The 22,149-nt window shown below is 37.5% G+C and overlaps 1 protein-coding gene across 1 annotated transcript; it reads left to right on the top strand.

Annotated features, from left to right (window-relative positions):
- Nucleotides 1-14,049: 14,049 nt before the first annotated feature.
- Nucleotides 14,050-21,343, top strand: C3AR1 (complement C3a receptor 1). Its single transcript, XM_046673806.1, has 2 exons — nucleotides 14,050-14,198; nucleotides 18,496-21,343. The coding sequence occupies exon 2, from the start codon at nucleotides 18,506-18,508 to the stop codon at nucleotides 19,955-19,957; it is 1,452 nt and encodes a 483-aa protein (XP_046529762.1). The 5' UTR covers nucleotides 14,050-14,198; nucleotides 18,496-18,505; the 3' UTR covers nucleotides 19,958-21,343.
- Nucleotides 21,344-22,149: the final 806 nt, after the last annotated feature.

Here is a 22,149-nt window from a genome sequence, read left to right as displayed (position 1 = left end):
AGTAACTCCCTCCTTTATGCTCCCAAAACATTTTTTATACTTCAGTTTTAGTTCTTATCACATTGCATTCAACTGCTTATAGGTGTGTCTATTTTCCAAGGGCAAGAAACATGTTTGTATTTTCCCACCATCTATCATAGTTTTCAGAATATAGTAAGAACTCTGTACATTTTTTTTGTTAAATGAATGATCATTTCTGTCCATCTTTCAGGGATAATTTGTTCTTTCTGAATCAAGAACATTTGAAATGTCTCAGCTGGAATTCACCTCTGCCCACCACTAGGGGGAAGTAGCAACACAATTCAAAAGTTCTGGACTGGAGAATAGAAGGTCCCAGAAATTAAGCAAATTTTCCCATATGTGTGACTTTCCAAGTTTATGTGACTTAACCAAAAGCCATTTTTGTTGGAAATGACGGAGGCCGCATCCATCTAAATCTTTATTACTTTTAGATATAATTTAACAAAAAAGTAAAAGACATGGGTTTCTTGACATCTCCACCAGTTAACATATTTCTCAGCTCTTTCTTTGCCACACACAAAAAGTTATTTATCACAGATTCTTAAATTCTGATTTGCCTTTGCTCAGGGTACTGTTATCTGTTATGAAATGGTACTTGCTAAAGTATAATTTTCCTAAATCCTGAGGTTGCTACAAATGCAGTGATAAAAATTGTAATAAGATTTAAATCATAATTTACAGATCTTTCTTACTTAGAATGGACCTTAGTGATCTTATAGTTAAAATCCCACATTTTACATATGAGAGACTTGAATCCCAGACTTACTAAATCATTTGTCCAAAGACACAGTTGGTGCTGCAGCCAGAATTGGAACTTAATGTCTCATGATTTACAAACTAACGCTCCCTCACCACACCACGCTATCTGCTACAAGAAACACCCAAGACATTGGTTCAAAAATAGTACACTTGTGCAGTTTTGTACACATATCTGTGCTTTTCATTTGATATAAACCATAAAGATAACTTCACAAGTACACAAAGTTATATGGGATATTTATGGCAGTGTTTTTGTAATTAAAAATGGAAATAATCAAAATGTCCATCAGTCTGATCAATTCCATAAGTAAATAAATTACTATACTTTTACCAATAAAGTACTATGTGTCCATTAGAATTTCGATTGATCTATATGTTGACATAAAAAGGTAAATTGATAAGTGAAAACTGCACGGTACATAAGAAAAAGTATACTATTAGGTCATTTGTATAAAAAATGAATATAAAATATTGAGGTTTGATAGGCATAAAATAATTGTGGCACTATAGCAGAGACACCTAACAGGTGCTATTATTTCTGGGAAATACAAAAGGGAAAAGAAGAGAAACTCTTTTTCATTTTATACCCTTCTTTATATTACTCTTATAATAATAGCAATAACTTGCAAAAGTAAATCAAGAACTGTTCACATAAAATTTTAAAACATGAAAATAAAACTATGTTTTGCTTATGGAGTCATACAAATATAAAATAAAAGCACAAAAGTATGTTAAGACCTTAATAAAGCTGATTAGTTACAACTTGATAAAGCTGATGTTAATTATATTTTTGCATTCTTATTCATCTGTTTTAAATATTCCATAATAATAACATGGAGAATGAGAGTCCAAAAAGCAAAAGCTAGAAATTAAATAATGAAGAAATGGCCTTATAAATTACTGAGTGATATAAGTTGCAGAATTATATCTATAGTTTAAAATGAGTATATGCAATGTTCAGAAACACACAACACAACATTTGCTTACATGTATATCAAAGATTATTTAAAAGGATACACACTACATTTAATAGCAGTCACCTCCTGGGAAACGGACTTGGGAAGAGGAGAAGTAGAGAAAGAATTTTCACTTTTTTTACTTTATACATGTTGCCTTTGATTTTTACAGTGCGCAAGTATTATTTTTTTAATTCAAAAACTGAACATTTTTAAAAGTTAGAAACACTGTTCTAGCCTTAGGATAAGTTCACAATGTTTTAATTAAATAGTAAATGAAGTCAGCCATTGACAAAATCTAGCCTTTCCTACTCCTTGCTCCCCAGTGTTCTGCTGCAGCCACTATGTCAGGTTAAACTGGCCCAGTTTGTGAATTTACCATCTCTAAACCTGAGGGGTAATAAATTCTAACTTTGTCCAGTTGATTTACTGCTGTATCCCCAATACCGAAAGCGGTGCCTGACACCTGGTGTGTTCAATCAATATCTGTAGTTTGAAAGATAGTGACCTAGAAGCCAAGAGAGAAAAAAAAAGACTGAAAAAATGCTAGAACTACAGAACTTAGGATCAAAGTCACCTTAGCTTGGTGGAAAAAACTCTATCAGGTCCTACAAACCTGAAAAGCAAAGGATATGTCTCACTTGGAGACACTTAAGTTCAAGATGAGAACTCTGGAGGTAGGATTCTTTTTCCTGATTTAAAAAAATACCTGTTTCCTCCTAGGTGTTCTAACCTCAACAGCTGCAGAACATGGATAATGATCTGGATCCAGGGAAGTTTGCAGCAATAACTCATCCTTAGAGAATCTCCACTCGATCCCAAGGATGTGAAGCATTGGCGGGTGCTGGATGTAAATAGAAGAAGGATCAGACACTAAAGATGTCTACTTTTCCTCCCAATTCTGCCATCCCAGTACACTACCAAATGCAAATCCAACAGGAAGAATGTCTACTACCTACTATAGTCACTAGAATCGGCAGATGATTTACTGAGGAAATACTTGATTTCCAGAGTAATCCCCTTATTCAGAAAAGAGTCTTACACCTGACTGAGGTCTCACACCACAGATCGTCAAAAATTTTTTAAATCTGTCAATACCCAGTGTTGACCAGAACGTAGGACAATGGGAACGGGTGAGAGTTTGGCAGTACCTACTAAAGCTGAACATGTTCACGCTTTATCACAGGAGTTAAGAAAGCAACTCCTGCAAATACACTAGGTAGGAACATACATCCAGGGGCTGGATGTAATTAGGAGAAATGTACAAGAGTTTCATTGCAACATTGTTTATCATTTACAACAGCAAGACGTTGGAAATAAACATCCATTATTAGAACAGATCAATTGTGATATATTCCTATAATGGTTTAGTGTAAATGGTGAACATGAATGAACCACTGGCTATGTGCATCAACATAAATAGATCGCAAAAACTTAATGTTGAGTGTGGAAAAAAGTAAGTTAACAAAAGGAAAAACAAAATTGTCCATTTGCACAATGTTAAAAAATAGACAAATCTAAAATTGTATAATTTGGGGAAATACACTTAGGTGGTAAAGCCATTTTTAAAATGTAAGGAAACGATAAACACAAAATTCCCAGTTGTGGGTACTTGGAGGGGGAGGGTGCAGGAAGGAGATGAGGACGGGCACAGAGGGGCCTTGAGATCACTGGTAGCATTCGACTTCTAAAACCGGCATTCTACTTCTAAAACTAGCTCATGGGGGATCATTTTATTGTTATTTAAAATGTACATGTTCATTATAGACACTCTTTCAAATGTGTTGTATACCTCACAGTAAAATTTAAAAGGTGATATGTGAAGCAACTAAATTGTCATTGATTTCAACAGTAAACATTCTGTATAACAATAATGATAATATTACCTAATATTTATACAGCACCTTCAAGATTACAAAATGCTTTCACATTCACTATCGTATTTATTTCTCACAACAGTCTTGCCTGGTAGCTAGTACTCTCCCCATTTTCACAAAAAAATATGCTGAGACACAGAAAGGTCATTAACTTGCTCATCCAATCTGTAAGTGTCAGGAAAGGAAAATTCTCAATTTCTGTTACCAACACAACAGCTGCCTATGCCTTATATTTAAATGTTTGTATGTATTATTAGTATTCCTGTGCCTATGGTGGAATTATAGTAATGACTAGCATTTGTTAAATACTGAGTACTGTTCTACATGCTTATGTACATTATATCATTAATCCTCACAAGAGATGGGTACTATTACTACCCTGCCTATTTTACAGGTGAAGAAACTGATACAGTGTGATTAAGTAATTTTCCACTGTCACAAGTAGCAGACATGGATCTAAGTGTCTTCAAGCCCAGGTGCTTAACCAATATGCAGTTCTGCCTCAGCTGTTTGTTCCTTTTCCCTCCATCTAGAAAATGCACAGAATATTCAAGAGTTTTAGCAATTACAATAGATACCCATTATACATGGATTTCCTATTTGTGAATATGCCCACTCACTGAAATTTATCTGTAACCCCAAAATCAACATTGACTGAACTTTCACAGTCATTCCAGGACATGCACAAAGTGACAAAAAATTTGAATCGCTGGACATGCACATACACAGCTATGATTATCCCAGGTGGGGCGGCACCTTCTTATGTCAGCTCTCATAGTGTAAGCTAGTGTTCTTTTCACAGTCTATTTAGTGCCAAGTTTTTCTCATTTCTAGGCTTTTTGTTGGCAATGGTCCCCAAGCACAGTGCTGCAGTGCTGTGTGGTATCCTAAGCACAAGAGGCCTGTGATGTGCTTTATGGAGAAAATATACGTTAGATCAATTTTATTCAGGCATGAGATATAGTGCTGTTGGTGGAGAGGTCAGTGTAAATTAATCACCAAAATATATTCAAGTGTCTTTAAACAGAAACACACATATAGCAAGGTTATGTATTGATCAGCTGACCAAAATGCTGTGACCAGAGGCTCGCAAGATCCTAACCCTGTACTTCCCGGAGGAGCAAGGGCTTAGTATCTGCTACTTTAGTGTTCTTGGTGACATAACAGAGCATACCTACCACGAATACAAAGGGAATCTGTTCCGGCATTCACGAGGAGCATACTGGCTAAGAAGATAGGCTCTGCAGGCCAACTGTCTGGTTCCAGTTCTGCCATTTAAATAGTGGTGTGAACTTGGATAATTCATTAGCCTTTTTGCATCTCAGTGTCCTTTTTGACAATGACATACTAAATGAGGTACTAACATTAGTGTCTATCTCATCAATGGAATGTTATGAGAATTAAATGACAAACAGTCAATGAAGTACTTAGTACAGAGTCTGGTAGATAAGCCCTCAATGTGTAAGATATTGCTAATATTAATAATAATTTACTTTTGAAATAAGAATTATGTTTGTTTAGCTAAATATAAACATTGACACACTCATTTTTAGTATTTCAGAAGCTATACACTAGAGAACATAATAACTAAAATGGAATTACCATTCTAACACCATTTTCCCCTACATGGCTGACAAATGTGACCAATGTAGTGTGATTGGAGAAATTTAAAAGGAGCATTTCATCTGAAATGAGTATGTGTTAAATGGTAGTTTATAATAAGAAATATTTATCTTGGTTTCTGCCGCCGGTTCCTGACACAGAGCTCCTAAAACCCTTTTTAAATTCCTAAGTGACAAGAGCACTAGCAGCATCTTTTGTTCTAATATTTGCTCTTTGACCCTAGTGCCTGACACAGGGCTCCTGAAACACTTGTAATTTCCTGGGTGATAGGAGTGTCTTTTGTTCTAATGGGGTGACTCCGGGTGGGCTCCTTGATGAGTGCTGATCACTGGAAAGACCAAGCCACGATTAGAAGTCTGGAATTTTCAGCCCCCACCCCCCATTCTCTTGAGAAGGAAGAAAAGCTGAAAATGGAGTTAATGATCGATCATGCTTACATGGGGAAGCCTCCATAAGATTCCGAAAAGTATGGGATCCAGAGAGCTTCCAGGTTGGTGAACACATCCGTGTATAGGGGTGGGTGAACACACCCCAACCCCATGGGGACAGAAGCTCCTGCACTTGGGACCCACCCAGACCTCATCCTATGTATCTCTTTATCTGGCTGTTCATCTGTACCCTTTGTCATATCCTTAAATAAACTGGTAAACATGTTTCCCTGTGTTCTGTGAGCCATCTAGCAAATAATCAAATCCAAGGGGGAGTAGATCATGGGAACCTCAAATTTGTAGCCAAGTTGGACAGAAGTTTTGGGTAACCTGGGGACCTACCACTCATGATAAGGCTCTGAAATGGGGGGCAGTCTTGTAGGACTGAGCTCTTAATCTGTGGGATCTGATGCTATCTTCAGGTAGATAATGTCAGAATTAAGTTAAATTGTAAGGCACCCAACTGGTGTCACGGAATTGTTTGATATGGGGAAAAAACCCCACAGATTTGGTGACCAGAAGTGGTGTCAGCTGTGTGAAAGTAAAGGAGACACACAAGAGATGAAGAACTGTGTTTTTCCCTACAAAGAGGAAAAAAGTGGGTGATTTTCCAACCCAGTGTGTTTATTATGTATCACCACTTTCTTTTGTCTGCATTCTAGTGGAGATGAAATGGGGAAAAAAAGCAAAGGAGAAAGGAAATGGAGAAGACATTTTCTAAATAATGCACAAATAGGATAGCTAACCTAAAAAATCCATAAAAATTTCCTCAAAAATGTATCTAGACTGGACAGCTCATCTTCAACAAAGGTGCCAAGAACATACAATGGAGAAAAGATAGATAGTCTCTTCAATAAATGGTGTTGGGAAAACTGGACAGCCACATGCAAAAGAATGAAAATAGACCATTATCTCACACCATACACAAAAATAAACTCAAAATTGAAGACTTTAAGATAAGTCGTGAAACCATAAAACTCCTGGAAGACAATATCGGTAGTACACTCTTTGACATCAAACTTAAACGGATCTTTTCAAATACCATGTCTTCTCAGACAAGGGAAACAAAAGAAAAAATAAACAAGTGGCAGTTCATTAGACTAAAGAGCTTCTGCAAGGTAAAAGAAAGTAGGATGAAAACAAAAAGACAACCCACCAATCTGGATAAAATATTTGCAGATCATATATCCAACGGGGGTTAATCTCCATAATATATAAGGAATTCACACAACTGAACAATAAAGACAATAAAAAAACAAACAGCCCGATCAAAAAATGGGCAGTGGATATAAACAGACATTTTTCCAAAGAAGATATAGATGGCCAATAAACGCATGAAAGGATGTTCCACATCACTAATCATCTTGGAAATGCAAATCAAAACTACACTAAGATACCACCTTACACCTGTTAAAATGGCTCTAATTACTAAGACAAAAAAATAACAAATGTTGAAGAAGGTGTGGAGAAAAGGGAACCCTCATCCACTGCTGGTGGGAATGCAAACTGGTGCAGCCACTATGGAAAACAGTATGGAGGTTCCTCAAAAAACTAACAATAGAACTACCATATGACCAGCTATCCCACTACTGGGTATCTACCCAAACAACTTGAAATCTACAATCCAAAGTAACATATGTACCCCTATGTTCATTGCAGCACTATTCACAATAGCCAAGACATGGAAACAATCCAAGTGCCCTTCGACCAAGGATTGGATAAAGAAGATGTGGTATATATATACAACGGAATACTACTCAGCCATAAAAAAGACAAAATCATCCCATTTGCAACACCATGGATGGACCTCGAGGGGGTTATGTTAAGCAAAATAAGCCAGACTGAGAAAGACAAACACCAAATGGTTTCACTCATATGTGGAATATAAACAAACACATGGACAAAGAAAACAGTTCAGTGGTTACCAGAGGAAGGGGGATGGGGGGTGGACACAGGAGGTGAAGGGGAGCACCTATGTGGTGACAGTCAAGAAATAATGTACAACTGAAATTTCACATTGATGTAAACTATTATGAACTCAATCAAAAAATAAAAATTAAAAAAAATTTATCTAGACCCACATTAATGAGAGCCATCCACTCCCCAATAGTCCTGAATCCTGTCACCCCGCCCCGAAAAATTCCTATGGCTTCTCATTAGACTGGTTGAATGCTAACTGAAACCTTTTCCCCTTGTCCACTTTCATTTCATGAAACTAAAGTCACAAAGGGTGTTAATGAAACTCAATTTACTTCCCCATCAGTCTCCCTTCTTCAGCTGTCCTAGATACATCCTGTAATACATACTTAGATACATACTATAGAAAATCAATAACCAACAAATGAACAGAAGAAACAAAGTTCGTTGAATTTTCTTTAAACCACTCAGAATTGAATGATTCATCATGCCAAATTTTCCTAATTTATTCAAGATCCAAGCATAAGTGCTTGGATAAGTATTTGTTATTATCATGAGATTAAGAGTTCTTTGTTTTGTTTTATTTACCTTTCCACTGAATTACTTTACTTTCTGGGTGACTTTGTTCTTCAATTTGTGCTCCTACTTGGTTTTACTATAACTGTGTGCAGGGGCTGGCCCCATGATGTAGCAGTTAAGTTCGTGTGCTCTGTTTTGGTGGCCTGGGGTTCACCGGGCCAGATCCCAGGCTTGGACCTATGCACTGCTCATCAAGCCATGTTGTGGCAGGCATCTCACATACAAAACAGAGGAAGATTGGCACAGATGTTAGCTCAGGGCCAATCTTCCTTAGCAAAAAGAGGAGGATTGGCAACAGATGTTAGCTCAGGGGCTAATCTTCCTCAAAAAAAAAAAAATTATAACTATGTACATAATTAGGGAGTTATATTGTAGGGCGGAGAGAGTATGTCTAATCTACATCCTTTAGAGCCATGGGTTGGAATTTGATTTGACAGAAAGGATGTGACTTAACACTGGGAAAAGAACATTCTGTAAATTATTTGCTACACATCCAAGATGGGAGAATAGTTTTGATGTAATGGACAACTGGAAGCCTCATTAGTTTTTTGACATAATAACTGCTAACATTTATTGAGTGCTTGTGTGCCAGCATTAAGCGTTTTCCATGTATTAATTCATTTATTCTTAACAATTCTATAAAGTAGGTACAGCAAATATTCCCCAAATCAGTCATTGCCCAGACAGGAAAATAGAAACCATTATAGGTACTTGAAACAGGATATTTAATACAAGGACTTGGTTGCAAAAGTATTGGAAGGACTAGAGAAATAAATGGGGAGAAGATGATATAACTGCAAGGGGCTGTTCCCTACAAGTGGAAGAGAAAAATAGCAAAGGGTATTACCTAGAACAGGCAAGTATGTACTTATCTTTGAGATTGGGGGTTCTTGCTGCTGCTTAGCAGGAATCAAGGAACTCAGTCTTGTGGCTGCTGCTGAAAGCAGTAATCCTGCTAGAGCACCCAGCAGCCAGCAGCTGCCACAGTCACACCTGCCACCTCCATTGCTGGAGCCCACCAGAGTTGTCTGCTTCTGCAGGAGCCAGAAGCTGAGTGATTCCCCTTCAATCTCTCTTTCTTTTATTTTAGTAGTTTTAATGTTTATTCTATTTTATAGTTTTTATTCTTTTACTTTTAAAATAGATTTGCAATTTCTGTGCACAAACTAAGTTCCAGAATCAAATGTAATGATTCCTTTTTCTCTTCACTTTCCAAGAGCACATGAACATGCCCCTCTGGCAGAAACTATTTAGAACCCAGTGGAGAGAAAGCCTAGGAAGTGTAGGAGCCAGGCTTCCAGTAGAGGGATAATAAGGAAGGAGGGGAATGGCTTGAGTCTCAATAGATAGTATCTGACATACTCCCCATTTTACAGAAGAGGAAATGAAGACACAGAGTTTGAATAACTTCTGTACAGTCGCACAATTAATAAGTGGCAGAGCTGAGATTCAAAGTCAGGCTCTCTCTACTTACCTTCCGTTACTCCTTAGTATGTTCTTTTTACTCTAGCCAAACCACTTTACTTGTGCCATTTACTCACACATTGGGCTCACCTCCACCTTAATATGTGCTTATGTTTCCCCCTTTCTGAACGTCTCTTTCATCTTCTCTCTCCCTGCCCAAACAGAAGAATTATAGATCGTGAGATGTAAAAGAAATCTTAAAGACCATTCAATACAACTCTTTAACTTTACACCTAAAAATAAATTTCTAGGTCAAGTGTCTAGCCGAAGGTCAAGTAGTTATTACAAAAACTGGAACTCAAATTTCCAATCTAGTGCTTTTTTCATCTCAAAAATCTTCTTCCATTAAATTTTCCTAGTTAATTCTAACCACCATCAGTCTTGCCCTTTGCTGGCTAGCCATAGCATTTGTCTGTGTCATCCAGTTTTGGGCACTTGGTATATTTAGTTTAGAATATAGTTGACTGCATACAGTCTAATGATTGAGCTAATCATTTTTCATCAAAATCTTTAAGGGCAGAAACTTTGTCATATATTTATTTTTAATTCTCTCATACAAAACAGGCTAGAGATCCGATGACTCTAAAATTTCTTATTTGGGTCAAATGAATACAGATCTCCATCACTGAAACTGTAGAATTAATCAGTGACTCATAAAAGGTTTTAATGTGACTGCCTTTGTAATATATGTTCAAACTTTCATTCTGTCCAAAGCATATGATCTCTGCTTAGAAATTTATAATTAGATACTAAAAAGGAAGAAAACACAAGTGAACTACATAAATTTCCCTCAATTTTCCACATTATACCGCGAAACAACTAGTACTTTATAAGAAGAGACAAAAGTCATCCTAGAAATTGGAGCGCGATTCCCAAGATGTTTTCAGTAATTTCCTTCCTGATCTGAAAATCCAAGGAATCCAGCTATAAATGCTCCAACTGGTTTTAATTGCTTTATAATCTTTAGAGAGAAAGGAATCAGTAAAACTGAATCCACACCAGAAACAACTTTAAAGACTCAAATTAACTCTTTGAATTGTACTCAAAAGTTAACAGTCTTTTCGACCATTCATTCATTCATTCATTGGTGCCCCAAACATGTATTATACCAGGCACGATAGGAGGCAATGGATATAGAAACAAATTTATGGTCTAGCAGGGTAGAGAGACAGATAAATTATTACTTTATAGCACTATTAATGCCTGTCAAATTCCTACCCACCCTCAAAGCCCAGCTCAAGTGCCACCTCTTCCATGCATCATCTTCCTGTTTGCTTCAATGAAAATTAGTCTTTCCCTCTTCCGTGTTCCCAGAGTATGTTGTGCCCTCCTAGCAGCCCTGACTGTGTTATAATTATATATATGTCTCAATTATTCTGCATTTCCTCCAGGGCAAAGCATGGTGTCTATAGTAGGGGCAGAATACGTGTTTATGATGTTAAACTTAATAATAAAGACCTTACCTTTTGCAAGTGGAAAAGATGCTCTCACCACTGTTGCTGGGAGTGTAAATTGGTGGAGTCTCCTTAGTGGGAAATTCCATCTTTCAAAAATTTCAATGCACATGCTCTTCCATTTAGCAATTACACTTCTAGGAACTTACTCTACAGAAATATTTATAGATGTATAAAACACAAGAGTGCTCACTGAAGCATTGTTTATAACTGCTGCAAAGGATTCCTGGACCCAATTTCTAATTTGGCAGGGCAGGGCGGGTGGCAGGCAATGGACACCAGCAGGGTGTCCGAAAATTCAACTCAATTCTGACACTCTCTACCCAGAGATAGCAACAGATTCCACAGGTTGAGGGCTCAGTCCTATGAGAATATCCCCCACTCCCCTACTTCAGACACCAGTCATAAGCCCAGGTTGTTACCTGTACTTCTGACCAACTGGCTATAAATCAGAGGTTCTCATAACTTCCTCCTTGGATTTGATTAATTTGCTAGAGTGATTCACAGAGCTCAGAGAAACATTTTACTTACTAGATTACTGGTTTATTATAAAAGGATACAACTCAGGAACAGTCAGATAGAAGAGATGCATAGGGCAAGACATGGGGAAAGCATGCCACTCTCTCGAATCTCCACGTGTTCCCCAACTAGGAAGCTCTCCAAACCCTGTCCTTTTTGGTTTTTATGGAGGCTTCATTACATAGGTTGATTAAATGATTGGCCACTGGCAATTGATTCAAACTCCAGCCCATCTCCCCTCCCTGGAGGTGTTGGGGGGCGGAGACTGAAAGTTCCAACCCTCTAATCACATGGTTGGTTTTCCTGGTGACCAGCTCACATCCTCAGGTGCTTCCAAAAGTTACCTTACTCACAAAACAAAAGACACTTTATCGCTCTCAATGCTTCAGAAGTTTGAAGGGTTTTGGGAGCTGTAAGCCAGGAACTGTGAATGAAGACCAAATATATATGAAAAATATATTTTGGTCATATGAATGATCAAATATGTATTTCTTATAAATCACAATACCACAACTCTTTAAAACTGGATAAAAACAATATTCAACAACAGGGGAATAATTGATTAAATGGAATAATATGGAGCAATTAGAAAAGTATGATGTGGGCCACTATATCTATATCCTGAAATGAAAAGATAAGTAGAAAAAGCAGGATAAAACATGTTTGGTGAAATTACATTTGTATTTATGAAAGGGATTACCTGCTGGGAGCAAAACTAGGGTAGCTGGGAGTTCAGGAAATTCTAGTTTTTACTTTTATATTTAAGTCTTTTACCATGGAAATGAATTACTTTATACATGTGTGTATATATATTATATATTATACATATATAATTTATGGTAATACTGTCTCTTTTGTATGCTTTGTATCTCTGCTTTGTGAATAGCTTCATTATTCAATGTTTCCAAATATTGGATTAAAAAAATGAATGTAATTAATAGAATTACATGCACTAACATGAAAATATGTTCTGATATATTAAGTGAAAAAAGTTAAAAAATCACGTGTAAATTATAATCTCGAATTTGTTTGAACCTCTTTTTTAAAAAATGTGTGTGGGGGGTCATTCCCGTGGCCGAGTGGTTAAGTTCATGTGCTCTGCTTCGGCAGCCCAGGGTTTCGCTGGTTCGGACCCTGGGCACGGACATGGCACCACCCATTAAGCCATGCTGAGGCGCTGTCCCACATGCCACAACTAGAAGGACCCACAACTAAAAATATACAACTATGTACCTGGGGGCTTTGGGAAGAAAAAGGAAAAATAAAATCTTAAAAAAAAAATTGTGTGTTGTATTTAGAAAAAATTCACTAAGAATGAATACTAATCTACTAAAAATAGTTACATCTGGGCAATGGAATTGGAAATGAAAACCTTCATTCTTTTACCCTTTATACTTACATAGTATTTTAATTTATCTTTGTTTAGAAGTATGTACTACTCTAGTAATTAGAAAATAACAAGGGAAAGAAAGAAATAAAACAATAAAACTCAACTCTTGGCATTTTTCTTGGGTCTTTCTGCCTCAAAAATATTACACGGTTATTTGACTGCAAACACGAGGAGAAGCAGCTATCATTGTTTGGACAATAAGCTGATTAATATGGACTGAAGCCTTTACCATAGGTGATAGTGATCAAATACATTTGACCCAAATAAACTTTATTTCCTATGCATACATGTAAATGAATAATGTGCGTGAGAATTCTTTACAACCTACACTTTAAGCAGGAATCACCACTCAAGGTCACTCTTCCGTCCTCTGCTCTCCTTCCTGATGAAATCGTCTAAGTGACGAGACTTCTGCCTGTCCCCCAGTGCCTGATGCAATCTCCCACCCACCGGCCTCTGATATGCTGCTCTCACACTCTAAACAACTTTCCAGCTTTGTCTGCCTATGGAAGTCCTGCAGTTCTTTAAGGGCTTGCTCAGATCTTATTTCTATATTAAGATTTTCCTAGATGGCCCCAGGCTAAATATACCCCTACCTATGACATCTATTATTACATCTATCACGGGCTGCGTCATATTACAGTTTTTTGTGTATAGGTGCATATTCCCACTGGATTGTGAATCTCTAGAGATTAGAATACAGTTTACTTCAGCTGATTTTGCCATGGCAGACTTCTTCACACATATTCAGAATTTAAGAGATGTTACTTGAGATTCCTTACCTGGGGTTCTGTAGGTCCTTCCTCCCAGCTGCTCTCCATCCTCACCCTCACATACCATAGGGTCTTTTTTTTTTTTTTTTTTGCATTTCTAAAACAAAACAAAACAAAAGCAAAAATCTATAAGTGAGAGGCTTATATAGAGAAGTGCTCTCTCTCTAACCATATCCTGTGTCCTGCGGAAAACATCTGAGAATGATGCCCTCCCACTTCTGTTTTTTGACTTTTCTTTATCTAAGACATTTAGAAATGACTCACTTTGAAACTCTTCCTGTGAAGTCAGATAGTAGCCAAAAGCGTGGAGTTTACCATCAGAACCCAAGAAGGGAAGAAAGAAGAGCTCAGCGCGTTTCCTAAACATACTTCACAACTTGACTGCAGTTAAGTGTGGGGACCAGACAGGACGCCTTCACTTACTGTCTCGGGTTTTTGGTAAGAAAGCCTAAATTCACGTGATGACTTGTGCCTTGCTTGTTTTGCTTATTATGGAAAATGGTTTGAGGGTCATTGTCTTCTATTTCCTCCTATTCTTTCGCCAACTTTTCTGTCTTTTTTTTAACCCTATATCCACCTTTTTCTATTTCTAAATATTCCACATTCTATTTACTTTGCTCTTAATATTTTAATTCTTGAATTAATAGTGAATTTTTATGTCATTTTTCCCTGTCTTAAATTGACTATGTTTCTCTTTCTGACCTTTGATTCCAGCTTTCCTCGTTAGGTTCATTTTTTCAAATCATTGATCGTGAGTTTTTTCCTTACGTAGATTTTTTTTTCTCATTCCATTTCCCTTTTTTTTTCTTTTATTCTTTTGCTCATTCCTTATTGCTGATAGGATTAGTCTGTCATCCTCATTAGTATTTGATTCTGGAATCTACATTTTTTTCCCCTATCATAGTTGAATTTTAGTTTCAGAATTTTACTTACCTTTTTAATTACTATCGGTTAATTCAGTATGGAAAACTGAAAAAAATTCCTCTACTAATCTTAAATGTAGAGGTATCTTTCAGCCAAAATACTTGGAGAAATGTAAAAAGTAATCTTGTTCCAAAAGACTTCTAAGACTCTGATTCATATATATTCTCATTTCAAGATGGATAATATGCGACATTTAAAATATAGATCACACCATATGACTCAGTTTCTTTATATTGGAATTTTGCTCTTTTCAGTCTTTATTAATTCAATTTGTGCAACTCTCAGTACCTCTTCTTTTATTAGCAATACCAAAGGCTTTTCAGTTATCTGATTCTTTGTAGTAAAAAGAGTATTGGTCTGACAGTCACTGGACCTAGGATCTGAGAACCCTCCTAGTTGTGAATATGTGAAAGTCACCTAATTTGCTGAGTTTCAGTGTCAAAATTGCAAAATAAAAGTAGAGACAAGGAGAGATGATTGCTAAGTTGCCTTTTAGTCCTAGCATTCTAGGACTCTATTCTTCTCTCAATAATTTAGGGATCTGTACGTGAATGTGTGTGTTGGAGCACAACAGTGGATGGGTGCAGCTGCCATGCACAACAGGGAAGGCAGGGAATCTGATAGGATCTGAATGTTTGAGTAAGTAAGGCTATAGAGAGGGGAATGAGAATAACTTCTTCTTTTTTACTATTTTGTTGACTCAGTTATTTTAAGTTCTGCTGATTATATAAGAGTCTATGACAACATTTGGTTAACTCAGCAGAACTACTTCCAAGTCACAAAATTATTTTGGGACTCTATGAAATGCTATTATAGCCTGTAAGAATTGGGAACTGGAAAACAAAAAGGAAGTGAGAAGAGGTAGCACCCTTACTGGATTCAAGGCATAGAATAAGAATTTTAAATTTAGTTGAAAAGGGGAAAAAATTTTAAATTTAGTTGAAAAAGGGAAAAAAAAGGTAAACCCCCAAAATGAGTATCCACCCATTCAAGTAATCTTTATCTTTATGTCATATAAGGCATTGTGCCAAATTCTGTGGAACAAGCATTTAGGAACAAAACTCCTTTTCACCACCATGAAATTTAAGGCCACAATGATGGCTAAGACAGCCACGATAATAATTATAAATACAAGACAAAATGCATTATTGCATAGAGATATGAAAAGAGGTTCAACCCACACATATCAGAAAAATTCAGAGGCTGAAGAACTAATTTCTGATTGATATTATAAGAGAAGGTTTCAAGGAAGATGTAATATTTGAGCTTGATCTTGAAGAATAGCTAGGATTTCAACAAGTAGTGATTAAAGATGGAGGAAAGAGGATATTAAGGTGAAAGACTTAATTCCAGATAGAAGTAAACAGCATTAGCCAAGAAATAGAAAGCGGCATTAACTTGGAATAGTGGGTTGTTTAGGAAAGCTACAAAGTAGGGTATGTTTACGGGGCCCTTCAGAACTAAGGGAGGGTAATGTCACAGAGGCCAAGAGAAGACAGTGTTAAGGAGTCAATGTATCAAATGACACATATTTTACTGTAGAGGATGAAGACAGAAAAAGATACTTGGATGTGTTCTTTAGAGGTGATTTTAGCTTATAAGGACACCTTCCTTATAAGGAGCCATGGAGCAGAAGACAAATTACAAAGGATTAAGAAGTGAGTGGTGAGGGGGCTGGCCCCGTGGCCGAGTGGCTAAGTTCACACACTCCGCTGCAGGTGGCCCAGTGTTTCGTTGGTTCGAATCCTGGGTGCGGACATGGCACTGCTCATCAAACCACGCTGAGGCAGCGTCCCACATGCCACAACTAGAAGGACCCACAACGAAGAATATACAACTATGTACTGGGGGGCTTTTGGGGGGAAAAGGGAAAAATAAAACTTAAAAAAAAAAAAGAAGTGAGTGGTGAGAACAACAGACCCCAAAACAAGCCAGAATCCTTGAAAAAGAGAAATTATGCTAAATTAAGAGACTTAAGAAACATAACATCTGATGCAAAGTGTGATACTAGATTGGATATAATTGTGGACAAATCAACTATAAAGGATGTTTTGGAACATTCTTTGTTGGAAAAAAATTGGATAAAGACTGAGTATTCCTTAAGGTACAATCATACTGTATAATGCGGAGACTGCAAATTAAAAAAAGAAAAGCAGTTTATAGAACAATATTCTTTTACACCCATGTTCATAGCGGCATTATTCACAATAGCTGAAAGGTGGAAGTAACTCAAATGTCCATCAACAGGTGAATAGATAAAAAAAACATGGTATATCCATACAATGAAATATTATTCAGCGGTAAAAAGGAAAGAAATTCTGACACATGCTACAACATGGATAAACCTTGAGGACATTATACTAAGTGACATAAGCCAGACACAAAAAGACAAATGCTGTATGATTCCAATTCTGTGAGGTATCCAGAGTAGTCAAACGCATAGGAACAGAAAGTAGAATGGTGGCTGACAGAGGCTGGAGGGAAAGGGAAGTGGGCTGTTTTTCTCCAATAGATACAGCATTTCAGTTTTACAAGACGAAAAATTCTGGAGATTGAGTGCACAATAACGTGAATATGCTTAACACTACTGAACTGTACACTTAAAAATGGTTAAGATGGTACATTTTATATTACATGTATTTTACCACAATTAAAAATTTTTAAAGGGCAGGCCCGGTGGCACAGCAGTTAAGTGCGCACGTTCCACTTTAGCGGTCCAGGGTTTGCCAGTTCAGATCCCAGGTGCAGACATGGCACTGCTTGGCAAGCCATGTTGTGGTAGGCATCCCACATATGAAGTAGAGCAAGATGGGCACGGATGTTAGCTCAGGGCCAGTCTCCCTCAGCAAAAAGAGGAGGATTGCCAGCAGATGTTAGCTCAGGGCTAATCTTCCTCAAAAAAAATATATTTTTTAAACCAGTATACATAGTATGATCTAATTTTGTTAAATTTTGCTTAACAAAACATATGCACACATACATACATATATTTATATGAAAAGAAGATTCAGAAGAATGTAAATTAAGGTGCTAAAAGAGTAATCACTCACTGGTGGTATATGACATTTTTATTTTATTTTTGCTTGTCTACGTTTTCCAATTTTCTTCATGCATGTTTTATGCTTCTGCAATAATAAAGCTATTTTTCCCAAGTTATATTCATAAAAAACAAATAAATAAGAAAGAAATAAGTGGCGAGGAAATCAGTACAAAGAGGGTAAACAACTCTTGAGAAATTTGATAGCAAAAGGAAAACATGAGGTTATACCTAAAACATAACTTGGTCTAGAGAACCTTTTTCCGTGATGGCGAGTCCTTTGAAAATCCAGTGGAAGGAATGGATGGACCTTCTGCCCTCAGAGAAATAAAAATATGCAAAGCTAAAATTTTCCATATTATTTGAGGTGGTGATGGAGCTTCGTAAGCCCTTTCTTGGATCTCAAGTTGAGAACATCTGATCTGAAAGTTATTATTTGTTTGCTCATTTAACTTGTTTGTTTTAAATAGAGGACCTTAGGAAAGGAATCAGTGGAGAATGAGAGATTGAAAGTACAAGAAAGAGGAGAAATTTACATCGATATGGACTTCCAAATGGAGTTATTTTGATACACATTTAAATTGACACAGTAGATTTTAAATTGTCTATCAGAGAACGTTTTTGTGTAATCCAATGGGAAGTCAAGGGTTATAAATTAAAATAGTCTGAGAGCCTTTGTGGTTCTACGTCATTATGTTGGAAGGTTAGAATTCTAAGAATATTCATTTTTTAAAAGATACTCTTAGTTTAAACATTTTTGTTCATCTTTTTCAGAAATTTAGCAATGGAGTCTTTCTCTGCTGAGAGCAATTCAACTGACCTACACTCACAGCCCCAGAATAAACTTCAAGTAATTCTCTCCATGGTCATTCTCAGCCTCACTCTCTTATTGGGATTGCCAGGCAACGGGCTAGTGCTGTGGGTGGCTGGCCTAAAGATGAAGCGAACAGTGAACACAGTTTGGTTTATCCATCTCACGGTGGCGGACTTTCTTTGCTGCCTCTCCTTGCCCTTCTCCCTGGCTCACTTGGCTCTCCAAGGACACTGGCCGTATGGTTGGCTCCTATGCAAGCTCATCCCCTCCATCATTGTCCTCAACATGTTTGCCAGCGTCTTCCTGCTGACTGCCATTAGCCTGGACCGCTGTCTTTTGGTCCTCAAGCCAATCTGGTGCCAGAATCACCGCAATGTGGGGACAGCCTTCACTATCTGTGGATGTATCTGGGTGGTGGCTTTTGTAATGTGTATACCTGTGTTCATATACCGGGAAATGTTCAGTGTAGACAATCATAATATGTGCGGCTACAATTTTGGTCCCTACAGTTCATTAGATTACTCAGACTTCACCTTTGATCTACTGGAAAACGGATCTCTTGACAATGCCTTCGTTCAACTACCTGGAGAAATGAATAATAGGTTAGATTCTTTCTCTTTACAAGCAGGTGATCCTTGGACAGCTACCACTGTTCTCCATTCTCAAACATTTCAAAGACCATCTGGAGATTCACTGTCTACGGATTCTGCTAGATTATCCAATCAACATCTATATTATAATTTATTTAAACCTGCTGATGAGATTTCACCTACAGGCCCCGGTGGGTTTCCCATTGAAGATCACAGAATTAACCCACTGGATAACTCTGATGCTTCTCTCTCTACTGATTTAGAGCTTTTCTCTAATGCTTCCAGCAATTCATTCTACACTTATGAGCCATCGCAAGATTTCCTGGATGATAATTTAGGCCAATTTGCATACAGCAATCAAATGTCAACACCCCTTGTGGCAATAACCATCACCAGGCTAGTGGTGGGTTTCCTGGGGCCCTTTCTTATCATGGTGGCCTGTTACAGCCTTATTATCTTACGAATGCGACGGGGCCGCCTTACCAAGTCTCGGAGCAAAACCTTGCAAGTGGCCATGGTGGTGGTGGTGGTCTTCTTTGTCTGCTGGGCTCCATACCACATTGTTGGAGTCCTATTATTGTTTATTGACTCAGAAACTCCCTTTGGGGAAGCTCTGCTGGCCTGGGACCATGTGTCCATTGCTCTAGCATCTGCCAATAGTTGCTTCAATCCCTTCCTCTATGCCCTCCTGGGGAAAGATTTTAGGAAAAAAGCAAGGCAGTCCATGCAGGGCATTCTAGAGGCAGCTTTCAGTGAGGAGCTCACACACTCTACCAGCTGTACCCCAAGCAAAGTCTTTTCGGAAAAAAACAGCATCAGTACAGTTGTGTGAAAATGTGGAGCAATTGATGGAAGGAGAGGCTCTTAGGTATTCACCCAGTGCAACATGTTTCTAAAGGGACAAGGAATATGGTGAGCAGGGGATTTCAGAAACCATCAAAGAGTCAATCAGTCCAGAAGTTCTCAAAGTGTGGTCCCAGACTAGTGACATCAGCATCAACTGGAAACTTGTTAGAAATGAAAATTCTGGAGCCCCTCCAGATCTGCTGAATCAGAACCTCCGGCTGTGGGACCCAGCAAATATTTTAAGAAGCTCTCATTTCTGATGAATCCTAAATTTGAGAATCATTGTAAAAATTAGTCTCCTTCTATCCCAAACTAAGCCACGTGAGATAAATGAGAATCTAGTCTGTTTTAAAATGATGTTACCATCATTAAAGTTTTTCTTTAGCATTATCTATATCCCCTTGCAGATTCCATTTAAAACCATTTCTTCCAGTCATACCTAAGTGGAAGATGATCATTTATTCTATGGCTTTGTTGTGGTGGTGGTAGTGACTGTGGTGGTGGTTGGCGGTGGCTTTAAACAAAAAGAAAGTGGAAACAGAAAAAGTCTTTGAAACAAGGACTTCTAAGACTGAGTCTGAAGCAGAGTACAATGCCGGATGCCTGCTATTTGGAATACGCCTGGAGAGAGGACATAGGAATTTCAAGTTTCCATTATTGCAACTACATAAGCATCTATTGTGTAAAGACAGACTACTAAGACATCCAAAAACTTACTCACGAAGTGGTATGTAAGCTGCGGTTTGGGGAGTTCTCTATTTTCTGATACTTACGGTATTTCGAAATCATATCCTTATGCTGTTAGTTTTTGTAGACATGATAAAATGACTTCTTGTTTTGAAAGATAATTTTGTCCAAACACATTAGTATTTTTTGTTTATCTAGCATCCCAATATTCGTTAACCATCATACTTTAATTTGTTCATGACCACACATTTTCTTCTACTTTGTCTAATCTTTCCAACCATATATACAGCTTTCCTTCTATCCTTCTTTCACTTTCTAAAAGCATTCAACTCCCTATCACCTTCTCATTTTTCTCTGTATATAAACTTTTATGTTAAACCAGTAAAATTTTAGGTTTGTTTGTACTACAACATAGCCTCATCTAAGCTGAAGATGATGATTTAACCTAACAAATAGAAAATAAGATGTTTTAGACTCGTAAGGCACTACTATATGTTCACTGGTTGAGGTGAGGGTGTAGGACTACAAATTTCTTATAAAGTACTATGCAGAAGAATTTCAAATCACTAGGAATAGCTTCAGTTGTGAGGTAATAATGTCTGACACGACATAAGATTTGCAATGCTACCTTCCAATTTAATCTGTTTATATATTTGATGTGAATAAATGCTTTCTTTCTCATGGTTCCTCGCAAGGCTCAGAGATTCATGGATCCTTTTAACTGTTTGACATTCAGACTATATCATAATCTCTAATTATGGAACAAACAAATCTCATAGGCTTGTTAAAGTGGCAATTAGCTAGGCTTCTGAAAATCCCAACACATCTCACAAGACCCGGGGTATAAGTTCCAAACTCCTGAGATCAGTGTATAGGATATTAGGGTGAATGATCTTGGCATAGTTATAAACATTCAATAGTTGGCTTTTTTTTTTTAAGATTTTATTTTTTCCTTTTCCTCCCCCAAAGCTCCCCAGTACATAGTTGTGTGTTTTTAGTTGTGGGTCTTTCTAGTTGTGGCATGTGGGACGCCACCTCAGCATGGCTTGATGAGTGGTGCCATGTCCGCGCCCAGGATCCAAACTGGTGAAACCTGGCGCCGCTGACGCGGATTGCGCGAACTTAACCACTCGGCCATGGGGCCAGCTCCAATAGTTGGCTTTTTTGGACTCCTTTTGAGAATTCCATTTGCCTTGGAAATGTATTCTGAAGAAATTCCTACAATTGGAATTCTCTAATTTCTGATGAAAAACCCTGGTGAGTACCTGTAAGTACTCACAGGAAGTCCCAGATGGGGACCCAACTTCTCCCCAAATTGTAATATCTTTAATCTTTAAAATATCCCAGAATACAAGCAAAATGGCCTAGTCCACACACCAAGCTGCAAGGGGTAACTGCCTCTCCCCAAAATATTTCACTATATTTAATAGGTTTTGAAAAAACGATTGTTAAAGGCATGCTTTTAATTATTCTTTCCCATCAATCATACAA

The sequence above is a fragment of the Equus quagga genome, chromosome 1 (assembly GCF_021613505.1).
Source record: "Equus quagga isolate Etosha38 chromosome 1, UCLA_HA_Equagga_1.0, whole genome shotgun sequence".
NCBI lineage: Eukaryota > Metazoa > Chordata > Mammalia > Perissodactyla > Equidae > Equus > Equus quagga.
This window is presented reverse-complemented; position numbering and strand designations above follow the sequence as displayed.

What these genes read in the sequence shown, in the direction of transcription:
- C3AR1 (XM_046673806.1), top strand. Translation starts at nt 18,506, where the DNA reads ATGGAGTCTTTCTCTGCTGAGAGCAATTCAACTGACCTACACTCACAG.